Here is a 21,899-nt window from a genome sequence, read left to right as displayed (position 1 = left end):
ATGGTTTGAACATGTGTTCCCTCCAGGAAGGGAATCAGCAGGCACCTTTTAAAGAAGTGATGGGGTAGTGAGGAATCGGTTCTACTAATGAATTTATTCCTGTAAATTAATAAACTCTAACAGATTTATTGTTCACCACTATATCACGCATCCAGAAACCATTAATTCTTCAGGACAGCGAGATTCCAGGGCAAATCCGACTCTGTGCTGCAAAGCTAGCAATTTAAGGCACTGACCTTCACTTCCAAATAACAGAGGATCAGTGCGGCTGCATACTCCTTCAGAGCACTGCGATTAAAGCATGCACAAAAGGAAAGAACCTTGTTCCTTCACTCGCTGCATAAACTGAACTGAGCAGCAATCCTTTGTGGTAAAACTTTCTCCTCCTCCCCTCTCACCCTCAAACACTGTGTTGTAACAGATGCTCTTTAATAACACCGCCAAAGGGATCTAGCTGCTCAAACGAAATAAACAGCCATGTTGGGCTCCACAAAAAAATTAAGCTCAGCGAAGTTCTAAAAAGGAAGTTACACAAATGAGCAAATAGCAGAGGCTAAGAAATATCCTTCAGCCCCAGTTTCCCTCACTCTCGATTTTTACAGGGACAAGATGGTTTTAGTTCAAAAGAGAGAAAGAGACAGAAGGAAAGAAGGAGAAAGAGATAAAAAGAAAAAGACAAAGATAAAAAGACGAAGAAGGAAAGAGAAAGAAGGAAAAAGAGAGAAAGAATCCCAGAATGGTTGAGGTTGGCAGGGACCTCTTGAGGTCACCTTGGCCAACCCCCTGCCCAAGCAGGATCACCCACAGCACCCAGAAAGAAAGAACGCGACAGACAGACAGAAAAAGAAAGAAACCTTCCACCCTATAAAAAGATGCTCTGGGGGAGAGAGAGAAATTCCACTTCTACAAACAGACAGTTGCAGTCTAATGCCTGTAAATAACGTCGGGGTGCTGAGCAAGGCTGTGCAGGACGCCGGGGAGGTGCTCGGTGCCCAGAGGACATGAGATGGGTGGGCAGGATTTAGGAGATTGGTCCAAGTGAAACCCTAAAAACAAAACAAGCCCCCTGAGGGCTGAAGAGAACACAGGCTGGGAGCGCACGATAAGAGCCCGCGTGGCGAGGCTTCCCATCCTCACTAATCCCGTCGCTCCTGGGAATCCAGAATCATGGCTGGAACAAATAGGGGATGCTTTTTCCTTTGAAGAAGAGATGCATTACTGAGGCATCACACAGATGCCAGAAGAGAGGAAAGCGAGAAGTAAGCAGCTTGAGCCTCTGTTCACTCCCGAGAGCCTCTTCTGTTTTGGTGCATCTTCACTTTCCTCCCCAGGTTAAGTCCTTCCACCAGCCAAAGAAACAGAAGGGACGCAGTCCTCCCACCCCAACCACCCCAGGTGATGCTGAGTGAGCAGCTCAGCGGAGCAGGCAGCACGCTGCCCGATCCCACCAGGCGAAGCACAGCACGAGGACTCCGGAGGGGATCCAAGCTCCAGAGCTGACTTGTGCGCACAGCCAGTTCTCGCCCCAGCTCTGCCACCGGCAACAGGACGTGACGCAACGGAGCCTCGCCAGGATGGGCGCGTTGTTGCCCCATGACCAGCGCATCTGCGTGCCAGGGGCTCACACCAAAGTGCACAGCCCGCGCAACTGAAACCTCTGCCTGGCAAACGGCCCACCAGAGAACAAGGGGCACGCGGTGCGGGGCGAGCACCAGAAAGAGAGAAACAAAGACAACAAACGAGAAAGAAACAGCGATACAGGCAACGAGGAAGAGTGAAGTGTGCCAACAATGCCAGAGCGAAGTGTGCCAACAATGCCAGAGCGAAGTGTGCCAACAATGCCAGAGCGGGAAGAAGAAACACTGAGCCGAGGGAGGAACAACAAAGGGCATCAGGGTCCCAACGCCTCCCCAGCCACACGGTTCAGCCCTACCAAATCCTCAGCTGCCACGAGCAACCGTGTTTCACCCTTGCTTGATAGAGGCCAAATTCTCTTTACAACCAAATTCTCTCTCCACCATTGGTTTCAGTAAAAGCTGCCTTTGGTTTGCACTGATGGGAAGGAGACTGATCTGCAGACACATGGTGCCCAAAGGGGTCCGGCTCTGGCTGGACAGCACTGGCCTACATACGCCGATTAAGAGATGGCGTGGGGTCCACTGCTGGACACCACTGCTGTAGGATCAGCCATCTTCTACACCGAAGAGGAGCGATTTCCCCAGCGAAGCATACAGCCGCGAGCCTGCTTCCAACATGCTGCGCCCAGTGGCCACGGCTCCGGGGGAGAGGCTGCCGGCCCTGAGGCGAGCAGGGAGGGCGGCCAGGAGTTTGGCCCTGCAGCGACGTCTGCGATCCACATGCCAGAGCCGCTGTCAGGAGCCCGCGCCTGCTCCGAGGACTGGCGAGGGCCGTACCAAGGTCCTCGTTGGGGTGGTGGCAGGCATCTACCATACGAGGCGACGCATGCCCCAGCCCTCGGCGTGCCAGGACCCCCAGCTCGGGACCCACGAGGTGACCGTGGTGCGCCGGAGCACACACACCCGCACCTGGATCCTGCCCAAGCACGGGGACCTGGAGCCACCCCGGCGCTGGACGGGGCGGTTGCTGTGCCCTGCCTTTGGCTGGGGTCAGGGGCCACCCCGAGCCCGGCCGGGCCGTGGCGGGAGAGGGCTGGGAGACTCAGCGGGACGCCCCTTACCTTCAAAAAACCGCTGCAGAGCCTCCGTCTCGTCCACCACCTCCATAGCTGTGCCATGCACCGGGCGGCCGGGCTAGTCTCCGCGCCTGCAGGGGGGCATCCCCCCGGGCCGCGCCGGGGGGGGCCGCTCCGCGCTCCGCTCCGCAGGTGAGCCCCCACCGCCGCCCTCAGCGCCCCGCGCCGCCGCCCCGGCGGGGTCCCGGTGCCGGTGCCGGCGCCGAGCGGGGCCGCCCGCTGCCCATCGGCCTCCGCCGCGCACCGCCGAGCGCTGCCCCCAAACTTGGGCTGCCGCGGCGCGCTCCTCCCTCCCCGCCCTCCCCTCCCCGCCCTCCGGTGCCCCGGCCCTGCTCCTCCTCCTCCTCCTCCTCCCGCCGCGCCCCCGCCGGCAGGGAGAGCCCGCCCCGGTACCCGGGGCTCCCCCGAGGGACGGCACCTCCACGCCTGCCTTGCAGAGACCCGGGTTGTGTCCCCCCCAGATGGCTTTTTCCAACAGCAACCCCCTCGGGGCCGACCCCTGCTCTCAAAACCAGCCACAAATCACCCAAAAAAACCCCTTCCAGCACGGGGGCTGGGGGAAGGGGAAGAGACAGTTGTGTTTTCTTCCCCAGATGTGCCCACAATCAATAATAATGCCTCAAAAAAAAATAAATAACAGTACAGTATCTAAATGAAGTTACAGTTATCTGACCACAGTTAACCAAACGCAGAGCCCCTGCCAGCCAAAGACTGTGGGACCATTCTCTTCTGGGCAGATAAAGCGCACAATGAGGTTTTGTCCATCCCCACAAACCAATTCAGAAGGGCAGATTCTCTTATATATATAAATATATTTTTCTCGCTCACACAGCTGTGCAGTGACCAATTCTTCTCTGGGGAGGGGAGGAGGGCCGAGGTTTGGGGATAGTAATAGGTCTATTATTTCGGGGATGGAGAGAAAGAGCTCAACAGCCCTTTTTTCTTCTCTCTCTCCCTCTCTTTCCATTAAGACAATTGTTATTCTCTGTAACCCCACGCCCCTTGTTCCTGCGCGTACACTCACCTCCCCCATCTTCAGGCACAAGCTGCGTGGGAAGGAAGCAAAAATTTATTTTTGCCATGGAACCCGAGTGCTAGCCCAGGCCTAAATCCGGTGGGTGCCAGGTTAGATGTTAGGCCGTATTAGATTAGACCCCAGAACTAAATGCTCCTGCTTCAAGCCCCGACCCTCAGTCCCTCGTCCTCCCAGCAGCACGTTACCTCTGCTCAGCAAGAGCCTCCTGTGTGAAGATGTGAGGAATAGACCTCCCAGTGAGCACACAGCCCTGTACTCCCAAGTTTCACTTGAGAACACGGCAGAAGACGTTCGCAGGCACATATAGGACCTGAGCATCTAGCTCAGTGCTACCGGTACACGGGAAAGCTTCCCCCTTTGAGTCTCTGCTCGCCCCCGGCCAGGTCTCGCTTGCAGAACCTCCCCTCTGGTCCCTGATGGTTCACTGCAACGTTGCCCACCCGTAAGTCTTATTCTTGTGCCATCAGGCCTACGGTGCATCACCTACACGTCTCTCAGAGACAGCTAATAAATTACAGGAGTGGCAGGAGGGAGCTGGAGCTTCAGCTGCTCAGGCACAATAAAACAACACGAGAAGGCCAAGGCTATTCTGGGTCACTTCACCGGTGACTGTCAAAGCCAGCAAGAGAACCTGTAAACAGGCCAAGCTGGCAGAAGAACAAGTTCCTGCCTGTTATGGCATTGGACCCTAAAGCTGGGTCCAAAGATGATCAAAAGATTTGAAAGGCAAATGACCCTGAGACCGATCTGCCTCGGATTTGTAACCCTCTGGACCGACCGCATCGGTCTTTGCCTGGGATTTCCCACCCCCAAGGAGCAAACTCCTGCGTAGTAACTCATTTAAAATAAAACTGTGACGCCTCTCTCCTTTCCTTCGTAGCAATGTGACTGGCCCCACAACACACCCTCCCCATAATGTGGCGCAGACCAGCCAGCCCTCCCAGCCCAGAGTGCCACACACCCCACTAACGAGACATGAAAAGTCCTTCGAGAGCAACCCACTAACGATGCAAACCACAGCAGAGTGGCTGCCACCCCCAGCAAACCATCCTCCTGATAAATACTCTAAGTACATACTGTGGGGGAGCAGGATAAAAACCACTTGGTTTTATTCTCCGTGCTACAAAGTTATCATAAGAACAGGCAGGCCACCGGCCCAGAAATAATTTCTGAAATAACTTGGTGCCTTTGGGCAACAGCATTAAGCTAGCCAGGTATTTGTACCCAGCGCACGGCCACGGTATGCCGGCAGCCAGCAGGTAGGCCCAACAGGGTTTCACCTGCGTGGTACCATTAGCACAGCATCACGCTCTACATCATCGTAGGAGTAAGATCCGTCAGTGATTAACAAACCTTACTCCCACTTTGCACTGGGAAGGCAGAGGTTAGTGTGGCTGCACTTGCCCCAGTCCAAGCAGGCAGCCTTTGAAACACAAGCTGCATCTCCTGATCCCAAGCCACTTGGACCTAACTGCCTCCCTAGGGCTGGTTCACCCATCTTTGCTCCTTCCCTGGTGTCTGAATCAAGCAAGGCATTGACGGTCTGCATCCTTCTCACCTTATGTTTCTTCATGCACGTTTGCCTCTCAGTACTGCTGAGCTCTGTCCCAAGGAGCGCTGCTGTCTCCCTTCCTGGACCTAATTAAAGGGAAAAGACAGGTTGGGCATGCACGGATGGCACTGAGGTACGCACCCAACCTCGGCCCTTCCCAAAAGGGGAAAGAGCAGCTGGTCCCTTACTGCAACGAGCTCGGAATCCAGCATTTCAGAGTTGTACTTGTGTAATCCCCAAGAGATACTAGAGAGATCCGAACCCAGAAAAGTTAAAAGGTATCACTTTGATCTACTACTGCTGCACAGAAGGCAGCGCCAGGGGACAGAAATCCAGCCCCCATCACAGCGTGTGTTTGCTTTCCTGTCTGCCGTCTCCCCTCCGCCGCTCTCCCTCCCTGCCAGCCCACGTCCTCCCGGTCCCCGCGTCTCCCCCCTCAGATACACACACACTCCCTTCCTCATCTCCTCCGGGTCACGCTCTCTGTAAACACTGCTCTCCCTATCCCATGTGGTTGGTCGGGAGCGGGAGCCAAGAAGGGGGTGGAGGAATATTACTCATGGAAGGTGTGGCTGTTGCTCCCTCCAGCGCTAAATTTCAAAGTCCAGTTTAAAACAAAAAAATAATTCAGCGGTTCCCCCACCCCGTCCCTCCCCACACCCCAACCCCCCGTCGGGCTTCTCAGGCACAGCCGGAAGGCTTTTTAGTCTCTTTTTAGCTTCCCTCCTCAGCACTGGGCAGGGACAGACACCTCCGTCCCCGTACGGGGGCCACAGGCAAGGCTGGCAGGCACGTGCCCGAAGGGCGGCAGAACCATCGACCCAGCTAACGTGAGGTTCAGCTGAGCAGGGCACTGGGGTCAAGAGATGTAAGATTGCTCCTGAGGTGACCGTGCCATCAGATGCCAAAAAGCTGCTGCTTAGCTGTTGGAGACGCTGGAATGCTTGGTATCTCATACGAATGGTTTATGCGTTATATACTCAGTGTGCGTGTATCCGTTTGTTTAGTACGTTACGGCTGCATCAGTTTTGATTCTCATCTAAAGACCGCTCAAGTTACTAGACACGTTGCTGAATTTCACCCCAGTAAAAATCAAGGGGCAAGCGGGCAGTGTCCCTGTCAAAGGTGGTTGTACACCAGCAGTCTTCCTTCCTCCGCCCCTGGATTTGTCTGGTGTTCTTTGGGAAGCAGGCTTCTAAAAGTCACACCGTGTGTGCAGCTGTGCCCCCAAATGTCAGACTGCGCTGATCAGCCTCGTCGGCATTTAAGAGAGGGACAGTTAGGCGATATTGTATGTATTTTGTACTACATTAATGGGATGTACTGAAACTTTCACATGGACCACGTGAACTGGATTTAGATGGCCTCCTTCACTATCCAGAGTTTTTTGAGTATGTCAGCCAGGACGTGGTAGTGGCTACATCCTAAAACACTCATTATCTTAGACAAGACAAACCCTCCGACTGATTTTGTCCTCTGACGGAGTCTCCATGCATTCAAGGTGAGAAGTAGAACAACTGCAAGGACTTGCAAGCAAGCCACAGCAGTACTGCTCCACTAGGATACAGTACATTGGTATGTAATCCATGAAAATGTTTGGCTGGGTTTTTTGTTTTTTTTTCCTTAAAACATGCCTACAGGCAAGCAGAAGCAAATAAGAAAATTGTAAACAAAATAAATGCTCTGAATTTAGTCACATTTTACATGGTTAAAAATGAACATAAGGCAGCACACATAGCCCCTATGATTTTTTCACTCTACAGGTTGCTGTAGTCACTGGGCTTAAAAAGCAGAGAAACGGTAACATGGCCAATCTACTGTCACTCTTGAAGGCAAGAAGGCACTATTGTAACAAATATTAGTAATTACTGTCTACAGCACAGAACTTTGCTCTTCACAGGTGCTAGGAGGGTTAAAAGAGTTCCAGTTCAGGAGCGTGTTCCAGCACTTCCCTTGCTCGGCTCCCACCGCCCCCTTCCGCGCGCTGGCGAGTGTCTCCAGAGGCACCCAGGGGCGATGGCTGCTCTGGCACCAGGGCAGCTGCAGTGAGGGTCTTTGGACTTGCCCTCAGGGTTAGCGCGAGCCACCCTCACTGACACAGTCCTAGCCACCTGACCCGGGGCAGTGTATGAGATTGCGTAGGTGACAGGGAAAACAACCCATCTACTATAGGAGCTGCCAAGGCTCCTACACATGTTACATGTACTAGCACTGGGGCTAGTGGGTGTTTGGGTGAGAAAGAGTGTAAAGACTTTATTTGGGGATGGTCCATGCGGCCTCATCTGTGCTCTACAGAGTTCATATCTGTTCAGAGATCGAGTCAGCTCAGCCTCGGGGACTGTGCAGAACTGGTATTTCCCATGGCTATTTGGCTGCACAGGAGAGAAACTTCTCTCCTTGACCCCACCTGGCTTCCCTCAGAAGAGCTGTTGCTCTTATCTGGTGTGACAATGCTTCTTTGAGCCAGCCAGTGAATTCAGCATGGTCACAGACAGATCAAAAACCTTCAAGTGAAGACTACAGCTTCGATGAGTAACTCCACGGGAATGCAATCAATGACTGGAGCCAGCAAGCTGGCAATGAAGCTGCCTCTCACACAACGCTGAGCTTGTGCAACTCTGCTCTCCCATGGTCATCTCTCTACAAGCTTCCATCTCCTGCTCACCACCTCCCAGAACCCTGCTGCCAAACAGGACGCCCCTCTTCTGTACTGACCAAGGCCACCAGAAAGGCAGGTCCCCTTTACTGCCAAGCAGCAGGAGCAACAAGAAGCCATCACTACCCATGGACTGCTATAGTCACGGTGCAGCTGGGCTGAGGTATGGAGAGGAATCTCTTCCTCAGGACAGGGGAGGCCCATCTAGCAGTGACACTCGTGTCCTCTGCAAGGAGGTAGGTGAGCACTGCTTGTATAGTGAGAGCTGGCAGAGCTCAGGGCTCTGCTTTCCAAAGGTGGCCTTCCATTCAAGTCCAGACCTCTTCCAAACCACCTCCAGCACTCACAGCAGCTCCTGTAGTTCTGGCTGACTTCCACCAAATGAAACAGAGTGCAACATTTACAGACCATAAGGTCTGCCAGTATCTAAAGCCAGAGAGCCCAAAACAGAGACTGCATTTGGAAATGAATCCTTTTGTGATTGATTTCTGGAGGGTTTCACAGCAAGTAAGTGTCAGAACCAAGCTCAGGTCTGGGATCCTCTGAGTTTGCTTTACGATGCTCAATTCACGGGACCGTGCTGCCAGGCAGAGCTTGGGAGTTTGCAAGTCTTACAAGCTCTCTGACTGGTTTAAGGCATTTTGGAAAAATCCTCGCACAAGCATGGGAAGAGCTCATCAGATTGTTAAAGAATTTATAAAGCCCACAGCTGAATTTCTGGGGCTGCAAGACAAGTGCTAGTGTTTAGGAAAGACCCTGCAGACAAACACCTCCAGCTCGTAAAGCGTGCAGAATGCCCTCCATACAGCATGCTGCTCCTCTGAGATGCCATCAGCCACATAAACTGCACCGTAGCCCTCAGTCCCTTTCATAGGGATCTAACACACCCTATCACTTAATAGCTATCAACAGCTTCAACTTTTGTTCCAACAAAAGAAACCTACAAAGACAATTATAGATTTTAAAGCTAGAACACTGCAGCAATCTAAGTGCAATATTTCTTGATTTGTCTAAGCAGGAAGAATGAATTTAGTACTCTTCAGAGTCCAGGATTCCCTCCTTCCTAGAGCACCGGAGAAAGCACCTACTTTCTTGTTTTAGCAAAACCCAGCTGCTTTTCTATACACAGTACTCTCCAACTTTATCACTCCTAAAATGTTCTCTCTCTCCAAACATACATAAGGATGAAGTTTCTAAAGGCGCCAATGGGAGTTTGGAATCAACCCCCATCAGTTTTAAGTAGGAGCTGAGTGCTTAATTGCCCCTTGCAATTAAGAGAGAAATCAAACCTGGAAACAAGAGTAAAGCACCAGCAGAACACTGATGTCACGCTTCAGCGAGGAGCTAAACTGCTTCGTAACTAACGCTGCCCAAGGCTGTGCACCCTGGTAAAGCCCCTCCTTGTCGGGGTCTGTGCCGCACAGAGCCAAGTTCTGTTCCACACCTCATGGCAGGCTGAACAGGTCATGCCACCAGGACACACCACGTATTCACCATGGTCTGGGCCAGCCATACGTCACAGAGTGAGGACTCTTACCTCAACCGTGTTTCCTCGTTCTGAAATGAATTTATAATGGAGTCCAGTTCAGGTCCCATTGAATTTGATGATGAATGTATCTCCATGCCATCTTTTAACATAGGGCTTACCATTAAACTTAACCTGTGTGGGGAAAACAAGGATCTCTAACAACTTTAGCCAACATCTGAGACTGAAATCCCTTTGGGTAATGTGTAGTGTAGTGGCAGAGAGGAAAGATGCTAGGATGGAGAAAATCTATTTGGAAATTTCACTGAGATTGGACGCAGCACCTTGAGGCTTGCAGCCAAAGGCTGACACGCAATCTCTTTGATCAGTATGGCTAAGTGGATTATTTTGTGGTCTCAACGGTAGAAGGCAGGTGAAACGAGGGTCAGATTTTGACCTATACTGTGGTATCTGCCAGCGAGATGCTGCAGCTGGCATACAAAAGAGCTGTGATCAGGCAGAGGATGCGTGGCCCAGGGAGCGAGCTAGCTGGCAAGAGGTTATGGAAAGGGTTTTGGATGCCGGTTTTTCCATCCCGTTCTTACCTCACCTGATGGTCTCAGGCAGGAGGAGCACTGTGGTCTAAATGGCCCAAACAGGCAAACGGAGGGATGTTTGAGACATCTCTGCTGAGCTGGGGACATGAGGGATGAGAGCCTTAACGCTGCTCTGTTTGTTGTTACTACGCTCTACCAAACTTCCCTTTGTTGAACTCAGTGCCTTCCCCCTGTTCTTGTAACTGGGCTTTGTCTGAGGACACAGAAAGGCAGAGGGAAATGCAGAGACTGGCGAGAGGTAACATTAGTGCAGTACAAAGCAGAGTGTCACTTGCTCCAGGGTCATTGGCCTCGTTAGCTTCAACATCACCGATACTGTTATCACGGATGCGTAAGGTACATCCTAGATTGCTCTGCCTGCGTCCTGGGAACAGCCTGCCTCGCCGAGGCAGCCGGAACGCAGAAGCAAACCCCTTCTCCGCACAGCCTCAGGAGGGCACCCGCCGCCGGGCAGAGGGGCTTTGTTTTCTCTCTGTTGCAAGAGGCCCCTCGCCATCCCGCCAACGCTTCCCCAGCTTAGGAGAGTCCTCCCTGCTCACGCAGCAAGGTGACGCAGGATGAAGGGTTGGTGGATGCAGTCAACTCTCCGTACTGCCCGACATTCCCAACTCATTCTCCCTTGAACAGAGTGACGTAACTGGACTGAGCAAGCCTAAATACAGGCCAACTGAAGAACCAGGACTTGTACCACAAGTCCAGCCAGTTGATTTCTTTCCTTGGTTTTACACCTACACAAATATTTCCACCTTGAAGACCCTTTCTCCTTACCCTCCATCCTCCTTTGGCCTTACACAGCAAGCATCCTTCTCTACAGCTCTCTCCGAGGCAGCCGGCACAGCAATCAGCATGCAATCCTGTGAAGTCACGGTACCTTTAATTCTTCCCCCAACCCCCCCACACATCTCCCCTCCTCTCTGTGGGTCTCTCCCTCCAGGCTGCCCGAAAGCTTTCATCTTTGTGCTATAGCATCTCCTTGCCTCAAACACTGCTGCAATTCTTCCACTCGGCAAGCGTGGTTATTCTGGGAACCCCCTGCCAGCTGTGCAGAACGCAGGCATTTCATAATGGAAGTTGTGCAGCCACCTAAACAAAACCCTGCTTGCTTGGGCTGCCTCTCACTCATGATTCAGGCAACTCCTGCCAGTTTCTAGGCAAACTGGGACTCCGGGGAGCCTTGCTGGGAGCCTCCTCCTCAGCCTGGAGGGTGCAAAAAATTGCTCAGTGAAGAGCCTCCATTCCCAGGAGCTCTGTTTGCATCCAAAACACAGTGAAAAGCCAAGCAGAGGTACCCCCCAGTAGTTTTGGGGCAAGATGTCTCAAATCAACACACAGCTGCAGCAGGAGACCAGTTTGGCTCTCCTGGCAAACAACTGTTGTCACACAGCACAGAACAAAAATGTCAAAGTGATGGGCACAGAGGCCTTTGTGGACATGACGGGCTATCAAAGTTGAGGACGATGTCCTCAGTGAAGCCCCCTCAGATCAGTACTCTCTCATCACCAGCGCCGATGCAAGAGCACACACTCGTACAAGAACACATCCCACACACAAGCACCTTGGTCTTCCAGGTGTGAACCAACAGACACGATCACAAGGGCCAATACAGACAGATGGGGCAGGCAGAGCTTGGTCAGCCCAAGGAGATCCGACCTCACAGGGTCTTTCTCAGTGGTGGCCTGCTTTGGCCGTGAGTGTCCTCATGCTGAGACTGCAAGCCTCCTCTGGTATCAGCCTCCAGAGTGGGTAAGACAGCAGAGGATGCAATCCTGCCCTTCTCCAGCACCCTGTACACACCCCAGGTAGCTCCCGCACTGCTGGAGGCGGAAGCAGAGCGCTGCGGGCTCGTTCTGTTATCTCCTCTTGGCAAGAGAACTGCACTGATAAATCTCTCGGTGGTTATTCATTAACTGCAAGAGGTTCGTTCCCAAGATGGAGAGAACACCACCATTGATTTAAAAAAAAAGAATAAAGGACAGTTGTCAGTGAGGGACATCCATTTTGGGAGACCTCTCCATCATGGGGGACCAGCACAGTCAGAAGCACAAGGACTCAAACCAGCACTGCCAGGATTCAGAACAACTAGGGCAGAGGAGGAACATTTGCACAAAAAAAGATTGGTCTAAGACTTTTTGGGCAGATTGGAAATGAGCTCTTACTGCACCCCACAGAGCTCGTGCCAGTTCACAGTACATCTGAGGCCTTCCAGCAGCGAGACCCCCCCAGGTTATTCCCCAGGCCTGCACTTGCCAGCTGCAGAACAAGCACTGGGAGTGGGCAGAGAGCACTTCAATCCCAGGGGTGCCCAGCTGAGCACTGGAACCCCTGCAGAGGGGAAGCGCCCAAGGCGGGCAGCGCTGCCAGCACGGGCACAGCACCCTCTGCTGCAGCACGGCCGACCGACACGGGGCACCTTGGACCGGGCACACCAACTGCGGGAATGGTCACACATACGCTCCTGCATCTCCTGACAAGGATATCTAGGCTTGATCGAGCCCCTCCGCTGGCTTTGACAGGAGCAAACAAGCCCACAAAAGCTGGGCTTGCCTTTCGAGGAAGCTCTGTTACTGGAAGAACAGCAGCATAAGTAGAGATTGCTGAAAAGGCAGGGAAATTCAAGTGCTGTCAGAAAAGCCCATGTATTCTCACGTGCATGGTTTCAGAGCAACACATGCAGCCTACGTGAGTTACAGCCTTCTATATACACCAGCTCTGCTGTTGTGGCCTGCCATAAGCTCTGACCCACACTCTTCCTCTCTTATACCACGACATGCCACTCTTCCACTTGTACAGTTTTCCAAGTTTTTCCTTACGCTGAGGCAGGCTGATCTGGCTCCTGATCTCTTTGTACTAATCTGGCCTCATAAGACAAGTGAGCATCACCCTATAATTGCAAGTAGCACCCCTATTTTCTCTATTGTACTGTTAATTGAAAGCACTAAGTTAACCTGCATCAAAGCACTGAGAGCTAGAGACACCATCCAGCTAGAAATCCTTCCATACATAAATTGTTTTTATTTCCCTTAAGCTTAACATTGTTTCCAAGAAAAATCAGTTGATCAAGTAAGGTTTTGTATAATGCAACTGACCAGAACATTATCTCTTCTGGAAAGTATAGACTAATTAAATAACCTTTCATGGCATGATTTTTTAAATATGCTTTCTGTGCAACCACCCTGAGATCACTGTTTCTTAACCTTTTCTTTTTTCTGTTTTCTAACTGAAGTACAACCTAGCATCCTTGAAAAAACAGATGAATTAGTTTGTGCAATGCTGGTTTCCATGTACAAATAATAAGCAATTAGATCACAGCTTTAGTTACTTACATATTTCCATTCGTTTTCACTCATTTTCTTTGCTTGCTTGGGAATGCATCAGTCTGGCTTACAAATCGTTTGAAAACTTGTTTTCTGGTGTAGTTCTGGATGCTTTATGGCCACTGGGTTGAAAAAACACTTTTCTCAATAAGCTGCAAATGTCTCCTATGGCCACCAACATACCAAACAGCCAGAGTGTCTTCTTGGAAATAGCAACTACATCCCTAGCTACATTCAATAGCTAGCTTTTAATAGTAAAACAGGTTTTAAAGCAACATCCACAATGCCTGCTGTGTACACATTCATATATTTTTCTCCTTAGTAACTGTATTAAAACAGTCGCTCTTAAGCATGGATTATTTTATGTTTATACAAGAGTAGTATTCAGAGTTCTATGTTTTTCTTTCCCCACGAGAGGAAGTGTTTACAGAAGAGGCAATATCCTTTTATGAGACTGATATAGTTACGGGTAGGAAAAAAAAACACAAACCAAAACCAAAGCATCAGGCAGGCACTTATACATACCAGCACTTTTTATAGGCATTTTTATAGGAACTCAGTAGTTCAGCCACCTTTGAGCTCTTAATTCCCTGACAGTACTTAGTCTCTTCAGGAGCAACCATAAAAACTATTCCATGCAGCCATTAATAGGATTACTTTCTTCCAGGCATTCCTTTTCCTGCCTGTATTTCTCATGGCTGGTCAGAAAGCTCCTGTTCCTCTCCTGAAGCTGTTCCACTGGCTCCTCTTATTCTCCTCCCCTCTGACCCTGTAAGCCACAACTACTGCTTTCCCCTCTCCGGAATATGGATTACTATAGCCATTATTCATCTGTAGTGAACACAGCACCAGGCATTGAGATCCTGCTTTACAAACCTACACAAAGACGTGTCCCTTACTCTGCAGGGCACTTACTGCCAGGCTTCTGTGAAGCTCTTGCTCACCAATTTGAACTCATCTCCTTTGCAGAAGGATCCCAACACCTTGCTATTTTTCCATAGGGTAAACTTCTACACTGTTCTTGCTTGCACTCAGTCCTCCTCTTCTCTCCCTGCCACTTTCTCATCCCTTCCAAAGAGTCCCTTGTAACCAACTGCCTTTGTTTGCACTAAGGTAATTCTTTTTGTATGGCATGTTGAATTCAAGTACTTGGTAACTCAAAACATCAGTTTCTTCCTTAACTCTCTTCTCCACTGAAGAGAGATTGCTAGAGTTTAGTCCCCTGCAGTTTCCACCCTTGGCTGCATGGGGCCAAGCTGGAGCTAGTGAGTGCTGCACAGAAAGGCAGGGCACAGAAGTGTCAAGCTGATCTCAAGGGACAGAGATGTTCCACAAAGCGTTTTTCCCACCCCATCAAACGCTGAGATCCAAACCAGACAGAGCGAGGGAGGTGATCAGCCCCAAATGGCAGCTAAATTGTTCCCCAGAGCCTTCCAGAGAGGTGTGGCAATGCACCAATACCATATTCCTCATCCCTCTGCAATGAGAGTGCACAGTGCAGTTTCTTTCAACTCTCAAACTCACGCACAATCCTTTAGGACATAACCTCAGGCAAATCACAACTATCATTCTCCAGGTCAGACTTGGGAACAGTCACATACACCAGTCATGCTTCTACATCCATTTTATACACAGTGTCATACAATATACAGAAACTTTTATATACATATATCTTTATATAATATGCTATATTAATCTGTATCTTTCTTTACAGCAATATTAGTTTGGATCTTTCATACATAGGTACAAAAAGTCACATGAGAATGGCACATGAGGAGTGCTTTAGTTTCCTTGTAGTCTTCATGCTGGGGCAGCTTGGAGCAGGGATTCAGAGGGCAGCACTCCCGGGATGGGCAGTGACCTCTCGGCTGAGCATGGGGACACAGGATCCTGTGCTGTCTCCCCTCGATTGCATATGCAAGTGCTCTAAGCCCTGCAAGAGACAGAGCAGCGCAGAGCTCCCTAGAAGGGCTGTTTCTCCCATAAATGCAAAAGGTTTTAGCTATAAAGAGGCAACTGGGGTCAAAGAGTTAACTCATAGCTACCCTACTCTGAGCTGCCCCAGCACATGAGGTGAGAGGTGACAGAAACAGGCAGAAGGGCTTTTCCATAGAGGCATTGGTGTCCGCTGACAGAGAGAGAAGTGGGAGGCAAGGGAGTTATTGTATGCCATTGCTGCGTGGAGCCCCCCACCAGCAGACAGCTCCTGTTGCATGGAGGCCATCCAACTGGGCTTCACCCAACAGAGCTGGCACTAAAATGCACAAAAAGATGAGAAAGGAAACAGTTTCTGCCAGTTCCTCTGGTCTTGCTGTCTGCTCGTTCACAGCCATAAGGGACGACAGGCCAGACTGGTGGCTGTCACAGGAGGACAGTGGAGCAGACACTGAGCCAAAGGAAAGGGTCTTGCAGGGCAGAGCACTCCTCTCCTGCTGCCCCATGCACGCAGGCAGGGAGGCGCAACCCATCACTAATAATCCCTGTGTTGACATTAGTAATTAAGTTTATCACTGGGACAGGAGTTTGAGACTATTCCCCGGACATCACCTTTTCAGTCAGCTGCAGCATTTGTGGAGGGAAAGCTGGGAAGCTGTAGCCTCAGTAGCTGCAGATGACGCCACTTTGCCACCAGACGGGGGCCATCAGCAAAGCGCTGTGGACATACTGATAAAGGAGTTAAGACCCAAAAACGTGCGTGGCAGTGGTCTAGCAAACACACTGTGATATGATCGCTTTGCACACACAACGTCCCCAAAGTAGTGCATCAAGACAGCACGGACCGTACGTGCACGTGCCACCAAGCCAGCCCGAGTGCTGCGTGATGCACGCGCTGAGTTGGACTGCTCCCTCCTCCTGGTACTGCCACGGGCACCAGGTACCTCCCACTCTGAGCCATCAGAACTGCACAAAGCCCATGATGGAAAGCAGGGCAGTGGAATCCCAATAAAAAACAAAATGAAGGCTTGTTCCTGCGCTGCTCTGTGTTTAATGATTTTGCAGAAATAAGTAAGTGGCCAGATAGAGGTCCCCTCATCATACAGATGTGCTGGGCAGGTAGAAAACTTCAGTAAATGAAAAACAGAGCACAGGATGACATGGTGAGGTCAGAGGTCTCAAACACAGCAATGAAAGCAGCAAAAATGCCCAACTCCCTAAAAAGAGAGCTTACCTTTGGAAGATGGCTGTTCCAGAGCCAGTGAGAGAAGTGTCAGTAAATCAAAACTGCAGCAGACATTTCAGAATATGTTAAGTCCCTTTCAGCACAAGTTCTTGCAAAAACAGAGTCAGATCTTGAAGAGTAGAAAGTGTTTTACTCATGAACAGACCTGAGAGGAAGTTTTACTCACAAACAGACCTGTTAAACACTGACTGAGGTCACATACACCAAAGGTAAGAAGTGGTGGGAAGCCCTCCCTTCCTACTGTACAGAAAACACTTGCTTTGCACAAGATGAGGTTCTAGATCGGAGGGGGCTGGCAGGGTAACTGTGGCGTGGGTTCGAGGAAACAGCCTGCCTCAGGTCAGGCTTTGCTATTGGCACTTGGATACGACCTGAGGCAGCAGAGGACAGTGGAGAAATCTGGCAAGTCCCAGCTGAGGCAGAACGGGAGGGCCCAGCAGCAAGGGCAACTCTGAACCAGTCCTTGGCCACGCTGCATTCCCCTTCATACACCCAGAAAAGAAATAACATGCAGAAGTGGGAAAGGAAGCTGGCAGATGCCTGGTCCCAAGCAGGAGGCTTCAACCTCAAGCCAAAGAAAAACACAGGCACAACAGGTACAAACTCAAGAAAATAAGCAAAAAAGGAAACAGTAACAGAGACAGCAAAGAGCCTGGAGACAGCTGATGCTTTTTAGGACTGCAAGACCCTACAACAAAGCAAGGAATTGCTCTCTCCTCGATTGTTTCAGATTTCCAGGGTGCATGCCCTTAAACAGCCTAAGTTTAGGCTAGCAACATCCTCCCGCGCAGAGTGTAACAGCTCTCAGGGAAGTGCTAGGCGCAGACGCGGTCGGGAGATGGGGAAGAAAGAAGCGCAGCAGAAGTTTGGCAGTTCGCAGTACTCCTGCCACACAAGGAAGCCAACAGCCTTGCTGCTCTGCCCTCCGCACAGCAGGCTATTGCGATAGTGAGGGATCTCCTTCCCAAAATACTTCTTCACTCTAACGACACAGAGTTTACAAATTAATAGGGCTCAGGTTTCAGGCTCTGTCCGTCACAGATCTAACACCCACCCGTCTCAGCAGTGAAGGCCCTGACTCTCAGAGCTGGAATATAAAACTCTGAAGCAAACAAACCACAGGCCCCCAGGCTTGTCCCTGCCATATCCCACTGCAGGGGGGGTGGCGCCTCCCTTGAAGGGTACAGAGCTGGCACGGGGGGGGAACACTTCAGTGAATGCTGATATTTCACATACCTCTCAGACTTGACCCGTAACACCAGTACGACCATCTGACTGGAGAGCAAGGAACTCCCAGACCAAGTCCTACCTCCCAGCTGCAATCTTTCTTTCTCTCATTCTTCCCATAGCTGCCAAGAACAGGCAGTATTTGCCTCCAGCAGGATGCACTCTGCCTGAGACATGGAGCATCGCCTCCTCCACGCAGGAGCACCATGAGAGGGAGCTTTGGCACAAGAGATGCAGTTCAGTACTGCACAGGCTCTGAGAAAAACATGAAACAAGCCTGATTCAGCCAGTGCTTTTCAATGCTTCAGAGCAATATATTCATTCAGAGCATCAGAGCAGTCTGTGCAAAACTGCTGCTGCATTTCCAACCCTCCCTTTCCTTAGGCAGGCTAAAGAGGCACTTGGTACACCTCAAGCAGGGAAGAAGCTGACATTTCACAGCTAAGAAACAGCCATCCGTGTTAAATCTGTCTTGGCTTTTACTCTGAGCTTTAAGGTTCAGTGCATTAGATATTTGACCCATTTCCCTTTTACTTCCCTATACTTCTGTAACTCCTTACTTTGCTGCTACAGAACTCTAAGGAGGGAGCACTTAGCCAACAAGTATCTACTCACCCTATGCTTTTCCAACTAGAAAGAAGATCGCAGAGATTGTCTATATACCTCCTAAAGTGCAGAGAAGCTCTGTGAGAGTCCGTTGGCAGCAGCAGCATAATTAAATAACAGCTCTCCGCAAAAATCCAGCTTTATTGAGGTGAATTTAAAAAGAAGGGATGACAAACAAGTGACAGCATGGAAGGATTGTCAGCAAAAGCCATCTCGGACTTCAGTTGTCTGAGCAGAAAGGAACAAATGTAATGCTACAGATCGGAGGAAAGCTGAAGGAGCTTTTAAGCAAAAAGCAAAGCTGCTAGATTTGTTGAGGGCTAGAGGTTATTTCAAATGTCTGCCAGTATTTCTGCATTACATTTAAAGACTTATAAACCACTTTATCAGCAAACTAGTGACCTGCGTGGCTTAACATGCTCTGCAGGCAGTAGTTGCAACCACCATACCTAAAAAAATGGAAATCAAATGCTACTGCTACCCTTGCTGCAAAGCCAGAATGTCCTCCTATTGCCAAGGGAGGAGAACATCCCAGCGGTGGGTACGCACAAGCACAAAGTGAACCCAGCATTGAGCAGAGCTCTACCCCAGCCGATTCCCAAGGCAAACACAGAAGGGCTTGTGTTGACCATGGAAATGCAACAGGCTAGGCTAGAATGCCCTCCAGCATCATTTTTCTGTTGGGATTTAGATGCGGACCACGTTGATGAACATATGCAGTACTTATGTGTGCACATGGCATCCACTCACCAACAGAAACAAGGAGGAATTTGTAGCTCAGCAGCTAAACTTTAAGACACTCCAAATTTCACTACATCTAGAAACCCATTCGTTCAGATTGCAAAACGTGTAAAGGAACCCAAATACAGTTTGCATAGGTAATATGTATCCTGTTTTGCTATGAGAAAGATCTAACAGCTGTCCTAGGAATGGGGCAAGTATCAGGGTGCCAATACAATGGCAAACGACACAGCATGTGTATTTTGGGCTAGCTAGAACTGATGCTCCTTCTCCCAGTCTTCCCTGAGGGGATATAACCACAAAAGACAAACTCTAAACAGACCAACACATGCATTTCAGCAATGATTAATCCCAACTAATCACCATTGCAAGGGATAATTCTGATTATTCATATGCCCCAAGTTGTAAATTAAACTGGGTATCTGTGTGGGCGATTCAGTGAAAATATTGGTCTTTGCCTGCAGGCAGATAAAAAAGCTGAGAAAACATCTAAATGCGTAAAGAATATATTAGAAGAGGCCATTTTACAAATCAACAAGATTTGTAAAGAATCGAACATATATAGATCTCATCACCCTGTCTAAAAGCAGGATACAGGAAGGATTAAAATGAATTTAAAAGTGAGAGGCAGTAGTAACCAGAAACATGGAAAAGCTTTATAGAGAGAGCATTAAGACTGGGGCCCACATTAATCTAGAGTAGTGAAAAATCAAAGAGGCACCTGATAAAGAAACAAAATCACTTAAGATATTAAGCAAGGGTTTAAAAACCCCTCTTAATTAGGCCCAGATTCAAACAGCGAAACTGAGCAGAGGGGAACCTTATTAGGAGATGATATTTGAAAAAGTAATGCCATATTCATCCAGTTTGCTGCACTTGATACAGATCAGCCCTGTTCTGTTTCTTTTGATAGAGACAGGACACGGCAACAAGTCAGACTCCCACAGCAGAAGCAGCTCCAAGGAGCACACACTGATCCTGTAACCCCATGCTTGGTGTTTTCTTTCTTCTTACATGCCCTTGTTCATTGACAGCAACACCTACTTCCCACCTAAATCCTGTTTGGGACCTTCAGCTGTCATTGCAATCTAAGCAACAATGTCCTAAAAGTACAGAAATGGGAGTTACTGGATTTGTATATCTACACTCAGTCAGCTTTGCCGTCTCAGTCCTCTACTGTAGAGAGCAAAATATCTCATACAACTCCTGTTTACTTTGAATAAAGTTCTTAATAAGTTGCAAAGATTATGAACACTGAAAATACTGACCACAGACCGGGTAAGCAAAAGCTAGAGATAGCTAAAGAACCTCTCGGTGTTGACAGTGCTTTGACCTTTCTAGATAGCCTTATCTGCCACAGAGGGCAGCGGCGCTCTCAAGTGAATCAAGACAGGAATCCCATTCAAGTGTTCCGGGTCATCAGGAGACCACAGGGAACAGCTTTCCCATGCTTATGTGGTGCTATCAAGGATGTGTACTAAGTTCATCCTGAGACAGAGCAACCAAAAGAGAGGTAAGTTAGCTTCTGGTTAGGTGACAGGAATAGGGAGCAAAGAAAAGAGGAAAGGTTAGAGGGTGGCAGTTTTAGGAGAAAATGCGTGTTCCAAACGGAAAGGGCAGCTCCCCAGAGAAGGAGAGGGAATAACGGTAAGTACTGGAGAAGGGCTTTCTTTGTGTTCAGCACTTAGACATATTCAGCACAGCAGGATCCTCTCTATGTTCTTGGCACTGCTGCAATTAAAGCAACAATAAAAGCAATTATTATTGATGCAGAAGAGCCTCCAAAACCACAGCCAGCCAACATAACATGCTAAGGGCTTGACAATCAAAACTCACTGGGATATTATCAATAGGATTATTTTATTCCACCTTGGACACACTCAAAAGGAGCGCAGCTTATAGGTGCAAAAAACGGACAGCAGTACCGCACCCTTCACACCTTGTGAGTGCATTCACAGTGGGGTCAGAGGCTGTTCCTAAGCTGTTGGACGGCGTTCAACACGTACCTACTTAAGGGCCTCCCGTGTTGTCCCTGAATGCTTCAAGGCTTCAGGATTACATTCCGCTGCAGTCTGCTGAGAATATCACGAACCAGCATGCAACGGCAAGTGCCAATTACACAGTCAGCTGACATCTGCCGCACCAGGGGATCGTGGAAGGGGCACGATCTCTAGACTCTTTGGCAAAGCTGCATTGGTGTAGAGGTTTCACTTACTGCGCTTTAATTTTAAGGTGCACAAAGCCCACTCTCTGCTCTCCAGGAACTGCGTGGCCTCAGCTCCACTCCACCAAAAAGCTTTTAGAGGGGATTTTAAGGACGTGCCATTGAACTGGGTGAACTGTTGGCAGCTTAGCTGGGGTCTAGGGCATCAGGCACTATGAACTGCCTCAACACGGGGTGGAACATCCCATTGAAATATCAGGGGAACATATAAAGATTAGAAGGCACAAAGCTCAAGAGTAGGAACCAGAAGCCAAGAGATTAAGAAATCTGAAGACGCTTCGTGTTTCCAAAGACAGCTGCACATCAGAGTGGAGCGAGGGCAGAGAAAGCAGGCAATAGTGTGCTGTACAAATGGAGGAGGTAGCTACAGGCTTAGCATTTATTTTAACTTTCCAGATATGCTCTTCCAGGATGAAATAGGAGATCAGCTTGTCCAAATGCTCTTATAGCAAAGGAGTGATGAGAATCAAGACACAGAGAGACATTTAAAGCAGAAATAATGCAAAGAGTGTGGATTTACTTTGTGAGGACTGGGAACAGATCTGTTTGTCAAGAGAGAATGGAAAA

The 21,899-nt window shown here is 49.7% G+C and overlaps 1 protein-coding gene across 6 annotated transcripts in view; it reads right to left on the bottom strand.

Moving 5' to 3' along the window:
* The window catches only part of MYRF (myelin regulatory factor), an 84,781-nt gene that overhangs the window by 61,998 nt on the left and 884 nt on the right, over nucleotides 1-21,899 (bottom strand). For 3 of the 6 annotated variants that reach the window (XM_075163485.1, XM_075163482.1, XM_075163483.1), the window contains exon 1: nucleotides 17,771-18,245. In XM_075163485.1, coding sequence (XP_075019586.1) covers nucleotides 17,771-17,969 — 199 coding nt within the window. In that variant the 5' untranslated portion in view covers nucleotides 17,970-18,245. Of the gene's footprint in view, nucleotides 1-17,770; nucleotides 18,246-18,376; nucleotides 18,458-21,899 lie in introns of those variants that run through there. The other 3 variants (XM_075163480.1, XM_075163479.1, XM_075163478.1) reach the window with 2 other exon arrangements.

Source organism: Calonectris borealis, chromosome 14, assembly GCF_964195595.1.
Source record: "Calonectris borealis chromosome 14, bCalBor7.hap1.2, whole genome shotgun sequence".
NCBI lineage: Eukaryota > Metazoa > Chordata > Aves > Procellariiformes > Procellariidae > Calonectris > Calonectris borealis.
This window is presented reverse-complemented; position numbering and strand designations above follow the sequence as displayed.